This window comes from Zootoca vivipara, chromosome 2, assembly GCF_965207765.1.
Source record: "Zootoca vivipara chromosome 2, rZooViv2.hap1.1, whole genome shotgun sequence".
Lineage (NCBI taxonomy): Eukaryota > Metazoa > Chordata > Lepidosauria > Squamata > Lacertidae > Zootoca > Zootoca vivipara.
In genome coordinates this window covers 104,125,367-104,136,337 of record NC_142584.1, presented here as the reverse complement: position 1 = coordinate 104,136,337, position 10,971 = coordinate 104,125,367, and the positions used below count along the sequence as shown (strand labels likewise).

Here is a 10,971-nt window from a genome sequence, read left to right as displayed (position 1 = left end):
GTTCTCGCTTGGGAAGGTGTGCAGCCTGAACCTTACAGAGGGAGAATCTACTGGCCAGACCATCATCTCTATTCCAGGCGAATTCCCATACTCATGAAACTTTGCACAAGGAAGGGTGTTTTTTTTATTTAAAAAAAACCACCTATTTCCTACCCCCTCACCCACTCCCCGTTAGCTCACCTTATTGCTGTGGGGCATCTTCTGTTGCTATAGCTGAGGAACACGGTGCTATTTCCACAATAGCAAATGCTCTGCAAAGACCGGATTAGAAGGAACAAACTTTCCTCAGCAGTTTGATGGTGGCCCAACAAATACAGCACAAAACTCAAATTTTATCCTCTTTCGGTTCCACTCCAATGTGTCCCCCCCCCAAAAAAAAAAAAAAAAAACCATGCAGCCATTTCTTCTCAATTCCTTTTGTTCCTGCTCAGGTGGCAAGTGGGGAAGGGGGCTTTTTCGGCCTGAGGGTGGCATTCCCTCAGGAGGCCAGTGTGGTGTAGTGGTTAAGAGCGGTAGACTCGTAATCTGGGGAACCGGGTTCGCTCCTCCGCTCCTCCACATGCAGCTGCTGGGTGACCTTGGGCTAGTCCCACTTCTCTGAAGTCTCTCAGCCCCATTCACCTCACAGAGTGTTTGTTGGGGGGGGGAGGGAAAGGAGAATGTTAGCCGCTTTGAGACTCCTTCAGGTGGTGATAAAGCGGGATATCAAATCCAAACTCTTCTTTTTCTTCCTCCACGGGCCATCTCCGCAGAGGCAGGAGCAGAGGAAAGAGTGGGTGGGGAAGTAAATGTTTAACAGGCCGCATTTCAGCCATGCAAACAGCAGTTTTATACACTTACACACCCCAGCACATCTCTCCCTGCCCCCTCTATCCACATAAGAGCGAAACAGGGCCAAGCCTACAGTAGGCAGACGGAGGCAGCTGCCTCAGGCAGTAGATATTGGAAGGCAAGGGCACCAGCTCTGGCGTGTGCCACACCCTGTGTCTGCCCCACCCGCAAGGTAGCCCTCAGGCCGAGGCGCTGAGGGACTTCCCCTGCAGGCAAAGACAAGGCTCTGACAGATTGAGCAGACGAGACCAAGAGTGGGCCCAACGGTCAGGAAGGCGGTTTCTTCACATGCTGTAAAAGGAAGTGAGGGGCAGACGGGGCTCATCAACCCGAGAAGGTAGCCCTTCTAGGAGAAGGAAAACTCTGATCCTAAACCTCTTGTGAAGGTAGCCCTTCTAGGAGAAGGAAAACTCTGATCCTAAACCTCTTGTGGGACATCTTCAGAAGAAGAAAAGGCTAAGGAGTAAACCCTAAACAAATCTAGAGCGGAGACACTGGATGGCGCCTACTTTCCAGCCACTCCTGCAGCCAGGGGCGGAGGAAGGGGAGTGCGGTGGGGGCGGGCCACCCCGGGTGTCACCACTGAGGGGGGGTGACGAAATGCCAGGTGGCACTCACCGCAGGGCCTGCAGCGCGCCCGAGCCACGCGTCTCTCCTGGGAGTGACGCGGTGGCTTGGGTGCCTGGAGGCTCTGCGCTGCCCCAAACGGTCTTCCCGCTGCCTCCCCCCCAGCTGTAGGGTGGCTGAGTGGGAGGAGGCAGGCAGAATCCTTGGAGGCCCCGTGGAGCATCCTGCCCCGTCAGGCCCTGCCCCCGCGAGCAGCTGGCCCCACCCCTGGGCACAGGGAACACACGCCACCCCAGCATAGCTGCCAAGTACCCCGTTTCCCCGGGAAACCCCCGTGTTTTCTTACCGTTTTCCACAGGTGTCCCGAATGGCAAAATACCCCGCATTCCGCCCAGATTACGGAGCTCCTGCCGGCGGCCATGTGTAGAAGCGACTTCCAATGCCGCTGTGCCCATTTCCAAAATGTCCACAGTGCCAGAAGTCGCTTCTATGCATATCCGGAAGTGCATAGAAGCGACGTCCGGTGCCGCGGCGCTGCTGATCCCGGATTTTTCAATCCGGAACTTGGCACCTATGCGCCCCAGGTGCCCGATCGGCTTGCTCCACCGCTGCCTGCAGCCAAGCTATTGCCCAACATATTGCTCTGCTTTCCTTTGGAGCACATCAGCGAGGACAAGAGATTGGGAGTCTTGTTGTCTGGGCAGCCCAGGGCCTCCAGACACACTGCTCAGGCTTGTGCCTCCAGGCAGCCACTTTGGTGCTGCTAAGACAGCTGTTTGACTTCACCCCCCGGAGGTGGACTCCATTGCCTCTCGAGACAGATGGAGGCCAACAACTCAAAGCCACTTAAGCATTAAAGCAGCAATGTTAACCCACACTTTGCACAGAGTAAGTCCCATTGAGTTCTATTGGGGTGGGGGAAAGACACATGTAAGAGGGCATTGTAAGTGAACCGCTTTGCAGAAATTCTTCATCTACTTCCTACGCTCTTAATAAGCTCACCAACAAGATGCTGCCTGTTCAGGACTGTAACACTGGTTATAAATATGAAAACCACATGCATCATGACTTCTTTATTACATTGCAATAATATTGCTATTAACTGAGTTTTTTATATTAAAAAAAACCTATAACCTGCACATCTTGGTTGATATTAAATAAAAAAGGGTACTTAAAGAAAGGACCCGATAGCAGGTGGCCCTTTGCAAAAGAGAAGTATGAAAGAAAAGCCCTTATGAATGAGCTCCAATCACATCCACCAAATTACTTGAGACAGATTTTTGAGTTGGGAGAGCTGGGGGTTGAAGTTCGCTCTTGGTGCTCTTGTGGAATGTCAGGGATCAGCTTGGCAGGCCAGGGTGGGTCTAGTGATCCGCCTCGAACCACTGCAGGAACAAGTGAAGGCGATATCAAAAAACAGGGAAGTGTTGATGTTGCGAGGTCACAGTTGGGGTGCAGCCGGCCTAGAGATCCCCCCCAAAAAAATTTTGTCTGCGTTAAACGACCATAGCTGCCAAGTACCCCGTTTTCCCCGGGAAACCCCCGTATTTTCTTACCGTTTCCCGCTGGTCTCCCGAATGGATTTATATCCCGTAAATCCCCCGGAAAGCAGCTCCTGCCGGCAGTCATGTTTCTGGTGCCGCTCTGCCCATGTATGGGCACCGGAAATCGGGTGGTGCTGGCATCGGAAGTCGCTTCTACGCATGTCCGGAAGTGCGTAGAAGCGACTTCCGGTGCCGCTCTGCCCATTTCCAAAATGGCCGCAGCGCCAGAAGTTGCTTCTACGCATGTCTGGAAAGGCATAGAAGCGACTTCTGGCACCACTCTGCCCATTTCCAAAACATAGAAGCGACTTCTGGCACCGCTCTGCCCATTTCCAAAATGGCCGCAGTGCCAGAAGTTGCTTCTACACATGTCTGGAAGTGCATAGAAGCGACTTCTGGCACCGCTCTGCCCATTTCCAAAATGGCCGCAGTGCCAGAAGTTGCTTCTATGCATGTCCGGAAATCGCACAGAAGTGACTTCCGGTGCCGCGCCGCTGCTGGTCCTGGATTTTTCAATCCGGAACTTGGCAGCTATGTAAACGACACGCAGGCATAGTTAGAGTCACCGTCAGTACATTTGGTTAGGGTAAGGCCACAGGGGCAGGAAAGAGACGGGGTTCTCTCCGGCGTGAATCCGCTGGTGCCTCTTGTGGTGAGAGCTGCGACTGAAGCTTTTCCCGCAGTATGTGCAGGTGTAGGGCTTCTCGCCCGTGTGGATGCGGTTGTGTTGGGTGAGGGTGGACTTGTCGGTGAAGCTCTTCCCGCAGTCGGAGCAGGTGTAGGGCTTCTCGCCCGTGTGGATCCTCTTGTGGCGGATCAGGTTGGAGCTGACGTTGAAGCACTTCCCGCAATGGTTGCACTCAAAGGGCTTCTCCCCGGTGTGGATGCGCATGTGCTTGACCAGGTCCGACGTCTGGTTGAAGCTCTGCCAGCACTCGGCGCATGTGTGGGGGATTTCAAAGGGGGAGTTCTGCTTCCTCGAGGCCCTGGCCTTCTTGGCTTTGCCGGGAGGCGAGGCCTTGTTGGCGGGGGAGCCCTCCGGGTGGCTGCATTTGCCCGGCTTCTTGCCCGGCGGGCTCTTCAGGTGGCGCTTGTGGTGGGAGCTGCGGCTGAACGTCTTCCCGCAGTCGATGCACTGGTAGGGCTTCTCCCCGGTGTGCGTCCGGACGTGCTGGACCAAGGTCGACTTGTCGGTGAAGCTTTTCCCGCACTCGGAGCACAGGTACGGCTTCTCGCCCGTGTGGATCCTCTGGTGCCGGCTCAGGTTGGAGCTGACGCTGAACATCTTCCCGCAGTCCAGGCACCTGTAGGGCTTCTCCCCCGTGTGGATCCTCTGGTGGTTGATCAGGTCCGAGCTCTGCGCAAAGGTCTGCCCGCACTCGGTGCAGATGTTGGGGTTCTCTCCGGAGCAGGTCCTCTGCGGGGCAGCGAGGCCTTTGCGCTTCCTCGCCTTTTTATCAGGGGGGCCAGCCCCCTTTCCCTCCAACAGGAGGCGGCTCTGCTCCTGGTCATCCGACGGCCGCCGACCCTTCGGCCGCCTATTCTGACCTGAGGTCTGAGGTGTTTTCCCTTTTGATCTTTTGGGAGGCATCTCACTTAGGTTTCACTGGAACGAAACAGTGTCCTCCTAGAGCCCGCCTTGTCGTTCCATCACCTGTTCAGATAAAGAGAGAGAGAGAGAGAGCTGTTCACATGTTACTTATGGCTCGCATCAGGGATGGAGAACCTGCTGCCCTCTAGATGTTCTGGGACCCCCAGACTTTATGGAACTCACCGAAATGACTGGGAGACTACGTGACCAGAAGGAAGAGACGGTGGAAGAAGATTGGGGGCGGAAATAAAATATATTTGAAAAAATATTGCAATATTTAGAAAAGTATTTCCTTCGTGGAGATTTTATAGGCTATAAGCATTAAAATAAGATTTTGAAGTAGTGTTAGCAATCGTAGAATTTAAATATTTGGTTAATAGAATATGGAATATTTAAATTAAGATTTGGTTTTTAAATGATGGAGAATAAACCGCTAAAAATGTACTGTATTATAATGAAAGTCAGAAAGCAGGGAATGAGGGAAGTCATTTGAGATGTGAAAGAAAATAAGATTTATATAAGAAATATTTTTTAATGAATTTTTTAAAAAAATTATTAGTTTGTTTGTACTATTTTGTTCATTTTTTGTTTGTTAGAAATGTTATTTGTTTGTTGTAGTTTCTTATAAAATGAATACCGTAAATTAAAAGAAAAGGAAAAAAAGATGTTCTGGCACCCCATCTCCCAGCAGCCAGCAGTTATCAATGGTGTTAGGAACAATGGGAGTTATAGGGACAGAGCTAGTTAAAATGTATAGAAACTTATTCATGTATGCTACTACAGCGGCAAGAATGTTACTCGCCCAAAAATGGAAAGAAGCAGAAGTCCCAGCAAAAGGAAGAATGGATACGAAAACCTATGGAATATGCAGAAATGGCGAAACTTACCGGAAGCCTAAGAAATCAAGATAACATTTATATATTTTTTTGCAAAAGAATGGAAATGGTTTATTGAATATTTTCTGATAAATTATAAACAGATAAAAACATTGGTAGGATTATTGTAATAACCTGCCGTTCCATAAGAGTATATATTTAAAGAAGATGAATAAATGAGTGGATTAAGTTAATTTGGATGTGCAGAAGCTATTAAAAAACAAATTTAAGGAACCGCAGAAAGAGGGGGAAGGAAGTCAAGATTTGAAATGTCAAAATGATTGTAAAATTAGTGAAATGTATAAAATTAGTGAAATCTACCGGTATAAACTTGAAAAGTGTAATTAAATAAATGAAAACAAAAACAAAAAAAGGAATGATGAGAGCTGAGGTCCCACAACATCTAATGGGCCACAGGTTGCTCACATCTGCACCTTAAAACAGTCTGTCTTTTCTCGAGCTTTAGCCAAGCCTTTCCCACTTTGACCTTACTGGACATTTATAGGAAGGTTACCCCTTTTATTTAAATGAGCACACCAAAAAAAAAAAATCCAGCTCCTGTACATTCTGTGGTTGCATGTCAGGGAGAAATCCAATGGGCACAATTTTCTGCCACATAGTAGGAAACTATCTTATTCCATTGGTCCATTCTAGCTCCGTATTGTCTACTCTGACTGGCAGGCGGCTCTCCAGAGTCTCCCAGTCTTTCCCAGCCCTACCTGGGGATTGAAGCTGGGGCCATCTGCATGCAAGTATATGCTCTGAGGTATGGCATTCATCTGCTTTGACACCTGCCCTTCACAGGAACTGTAAAAGACAGAGGGGCTTTGAAAGGGAAAAAATAAAACTGGTGGCAGCGATCAACCAACTCTTCCCCCTCCTTAAGACCCCAGGCCATCTGGTCCAAGCCACTGCCAGGGCTGCCACTTCTGTGCAGGTTACCCAGGCCCGGAAGAGGCTCCTGCCTTGTTTTGGATATTTCATGCCTCTTTAACAGCCCCGCAGAAGATGCACCAGCTGCTCCCGCGTGCCGGGAAAGCTGCACCTGACGGAATTCTGCCCTCCGTGCAACTCTTAAAGGCACAGCGACCCTCTATGGGCCTGAAGGAGACGCTGCGCCTCGGGAGGGACAGAGCAGAGAGGTGCCTTTCTCTCTGCATTCTGCACACTGTTGCGAATGAGGCGCAGCCCAGACGGGGAGAGAGAAGCCGCGCTTACTCTGACAGCCTCCACGAAAGGACAGAGGGACGTTAACCGGTCGAAAGGGACTAGGCGTGGCTTTCGCTTTCTGGGATGTCTTTTCGCTTTCTCCCGTCCTGATGTGGGCGGGCCCCTTTTGCAGGCGCCGTCAGCGGATCGGTGCCTGGAGCTCGCGGAAGGAAACCTCCGGGGGAGAGCCCTGCAGAGGCAGCGATCCTCCAGCCATCGATCCCGCAGGGGGCTGGGGTGGAAGAAGGCAGGCGATCGGGGCTGCGCCTTGTTCCTTGGCCCGGGCATCCAGGAGCGCAGCGGCGCCTCGGCGCAGCGCAGGTGCGGCGGCGAGATCAAGGCTTCTCCTCCTCCTCCTCCTCCCCTGCGCGCGCGATCGCTTCCATCCGAAGCGGAGGCGTAGCTCGGGTTTGGGGGTCGCCGTGTGGCGGAGGAGTGGTGACAGGAAGCAGCATAATCGCCTAACCTGGGAAGCCCCACCTCAAAAGCGAGAGTGGAGAAAGCAAGGAAGGAGAGCGGGACGGCGGGCGTCTGCAATAGCGAGAGCCATCTGGTGGCCGTAGCTGTGGATACCTCGCCCCATTCATTCAGCTGCTGCGGGCGCGCCGCGACGTCTGAAGCGCGTTCCCCGCGTCTCCTCAAGAGCCCTGGGAACTATAGTACTGGGAATTGTAGTGTAAACAGTTTTTTTTGTGGGGAGATGGGATTTGAACGTATGGCGTGTGTATGCAGCCGCAGATGCTTCCAAACAGTGCCCGCACACAGTCCAGTTTCTGGGTCCCCAAACTAAGGTCCGGGGGCCGGATGTGGCCCAATCGCATTCTAAATCCGGCCCGCGGATGGTCCGGGAATCAGCATGTTTTTACATGAGTAGATTTTTAAAATGCATCTCTGGGTTATTTGTGGGGCCTGCCTGGTGTTTTTACATGAGTAGAATGTGTCCTTTTATTTAAAATGCATCTGTGTTATTTGTGGGGCATAGGAATTCATTCATATATTTTTTTCAAAATATAGTCCGGCCCCCCACAAGGTCTGAGGGACAGTGGACCGGCCCCCTGCTGAAAAAGTTTGCTGACCCCCTGCCCAAGAAAGTACAGTGGTGCAATCCGTACCTGAGCGTTTCCCTCTCTTGAAGAGGCAGTTCTGTTGCAGGTGTCTTCAGTGCTTTCAGACAGGCCCATCCTAGCCATAGAGGCTAGTGGCGCGGAGAACCACGGCGCCGGGCGCTGGAAGGGCGCTAAGTGAGCGCAGGGTTCTGGCGATCTGGCCAGGACTGCGCTCCACGAGCTGAGAGGCTGCACCGCGTCTCTCTCCTTCTCCGAGGACTCCGCGCTGCGCCTCCTTCTCGTTTCCCCAGCACAGCGCCCAAGCAGCTCTTGCTGGTCCCGCGGTGCACGCGCTGGTGGCGAAGCTTGACTGAGCGGAACCCAGCGCTGGAGAAACGAGGAGGCGCAGCGCGGAGTCCTCGGAGGTGGCCTCCCGCTGCTGCCGCGGTCCGCTTGGCACTCCCGGGTCCTTGGAGGGGCTCTGGAGGGGGGCGCTGGAGGGACCTTAGTGCCAGGGCGCTGGATGAGCTTAAGATGGCCCTGCTTTCAGACCCACCAAACATGCATTTGGGGACCCCTCTCTTAATCTTTCGTTGTATGTTTTGCATGCTGGGTAGTGCTCCTGTTGCAAACCAACTTGGATAAGGCCACCGCGACCCACTAGCAGGTCCTAACCCAGCAGTTGAAGACTACATGATACCAGGACTGCTGAGCTAGACCCGCTTCCCTAAGGAAATGCGGCTTGCACCCTGACCTAACCCCAAGTATTTGTTTGGTCGTGGGTTACCCAGATTTTCTCGCTCAGAAATTCATGGCTGCCTTGAGAGATGCTGGTTGTTCCAGCTATGGGCACTCAACCACCTCCCCCACCTCCACTGTGTGTGGCTTCTCCTCCACTGCCCCAGGAGGAAACTACTGAGGAAATAGATACAGTGATACCTCAGTTTACAAACACAATTGGTTCTGGAAGTCCGTACTTAACCTGAAGCGTACTTAACCTGAAGTGAACTTTCCCATTGAAAGTAATGGAAAGTGGATTAATCCGTTCCAGACAGGTCCGTAGCTCAGTTGATTAGAGCAGTGGTTCCCAGCAGGTGGTCCGCGGACCCCCAGGGGTCTGCGATCTATGCCAGAGGGGTCCGCAAGATGCTATTAGAATAAAAAATATATTAAATATATTTCATATGATAACAGATTTTTTGTTTTGGCCGCTTCCTGCATGAGCAGAGTCTAGCGCAGAGTCTGTTTTGCAAAGAGGCAGCGCGCACATTCTACTAACGCTCACCTCCCCAAGATGCTTTGCGCGCGTTGGCTTCATTTGTGCGCTACTGCGCAGGTACCCTGTCTTCTCCATTCCCCTCCCTCCTCCCTGGCGCGCGGTGCCTCTTTGCAAAACAGTAGTGTTTGTAAACAAAGCAAGCATTTTCTTCCATGTGTTTCATGAAAAGCAAATATAGGAATCGGCTCGACATGCGGTCGGATTTCAGAGTGAAAGTTTCAAGTTTGGAACCTAATATTTCAGAAATAATGGACTCAAAGGGCAGATTTAACTCATCTCATTAAGAACTGAAAATTAAAACTAACTGTATACTGATGGAGTACTCTGTTGTAACTAAAAAACGTATAAATATAAAATATAAAAAGATTCTTAATTTGGCTCTCACTTTTTAATTTTAGGATTAGGAATTAATGGGGGTCCTTGTCACAATAGCGGCTCGATGAGGGGTCCCCGAGAAAATTTTGTTGGGAACCCCTGGATTAGAGCATGGTGCTGATAACACCAAGGTCGCAGGTTCAATCCCTGCGTTGCATTGGGTTGGACTAGATGATCCTTCCCTTCCAACTCTACAATTCTATGATTTCGTGAAGGAAGCAACTGCAGCATTTTCTTCTGACCCAGGAAGCTCAAATCTTTGAGAAGCCGTTAAGGAGAGAGAAAGAGAGAGTGAAGCCCTCCCTCAGCAATAGCCAAGGCCCTCTGGTGGCAAATAAGGAATTATTCTCTCCCCTCCCTTTTTTGCGACCACCTCCCCCAAAGTAAATTCAACCTGGGGGGGGAAACAACAGAAGCAGAATCTTAGCAGAGCTCTGGATGGAGCCAGGAAATGCTGGGTATTTGTGGCAGAGGCTAGAAGCTACAGCAGCTTAACAGGCCAAACCAAGAGACAAGGCGGCCCTAATGATGAGGCCTGGTTTACAACACAGCAACATCAAGCACAGCCTGTGTGTTTTAAGGCCGTTTCAGGGATCCACATGCTTCTTATCACATTTAAACAGGGTCACTGGTTTTGTTTGGACAATTTTAGCATGCAGGGGCCTGAATGCTGAGAATACGCTATGCTGGAGCTGCAGCCATATGCGACGATGAGAACGCAGGGAGGACGGGTTTTTTATTTCATTTGTTTATTTTTAAAAAAAACATGTCGGCGTTTGCATTGAAAGCAGGCCTGAGCTGTGAACTGTAAGGAGCTGCCCTGTTATACAAACTCAGGCTGCATACAGGTGAAACTCGGAAAATTAGAATACCGTCGAAAAGTGCATTTATTTCAATGATGCAACTTAAAAGGTGAAACCAATATATGAGATAGATGCACGACATGCAAAGCAAGATATGTCGAGCCTTTATTTGTTGTAATTGTAATTATTTGCCGTTAGGCGGGTCAATTATGAATGGAATGTAGTAATTAACGAAATGTAATAGCGATCTTTATTTTTGTTTATTTTTGTATTATTGTAACTATTTGTTTTATTACTGTGGAATTTCCAAAAGAAAGCATTTGTAAAGTAAAATAAAAATAAAAAACAGTAAGTTGCTTTACTGAAATAAATGCACTTTTCGATGATATTCTAATTTTCCGAGTTTCACCCGTACATTTAAAGCATGTCACCCCACCCCAAAAATATTAATGGGGACTATGGTTTGTTAAGGGTCCTGAGAATTGCAGCTCCTTGAGGTGTGAACTATCGCTCCTAGGTTTCGTGAGGTGTCTGTGTGCTTTAAATACATGGGGTGTGTACACACAACCACTGTCCGGCTCAAAATAAATACCATCCACCTGGATTCCATCCTCAGACACTGGCCCTCTCCTCTAGTCCTGTTTACTTTCCTGGCCCTCCGAAGATTAGCAGAGGTAACATTAACAGATTAAGTGGATGTTTGTGCGTTCCACAGAAGCCCTGGATTGGCCACTGTGAGATACAGGATTCTGGCTGAGGTGAACCTTTGGCCTGACCCAGCAATGATTTCCTTAAGTCCTTAAGATATTCTGACTAGACCAAAACTTTAATAAGGAATGGGGGGAATTTAT

At 50.2% G+C, this 10,971-nt stretch overlaps 1 protein-coding gene across 2 annotated transcripts; it reads right to left on the bottom strand.

The window, feature by feature from the left end:
- Positions 1–2,456: 2,456 nt before the first annotated feature.
- Positions 2,457–7,105, bottom strand: LOC118080905 (uncharacterized). Of its 2 annotated transcripts, none has more exons than XM_035106924.3 (2): positions 6,627–7,105; positions 2,457–4,596 (listed from the first exon to the last, which is right to left on the bottom strand). In XM_035106924.3, the coding sequence occupies exon 2, from the start codon at positions 4,531–4,533 to the stop codon at positions 3,511–3,513; it is 1,023 nt and encodes a 340-aa protein (XP_034962815.1). In that variant the 5' UTR covers positions 4,534–4,596; positions 6,627–7,105; the 3' UTR covers positions 2,457–3,510. The 2 variants fall into 2 exon arrangements, with proteins under 2 accessions (XP_034962815.1, XP_088518802.1); XM_088662676.1 differs by lacking the exon at positions 6,627–7,105 and adding an exon at positions 6,128–6,283.
- Between the last annotated feature and the right edge of the window lie 3,866 nt (positions 7,106–10,971).

Coding starts and splice junctions, on each gene's coding strand:
- LOC118080905 (XM_035106924.3), bottom strand. CDS start 4,533: ATGCCTCCCAAAAGATCAAAAGGGAAAACACCTCAGACCTCAGGTCAG.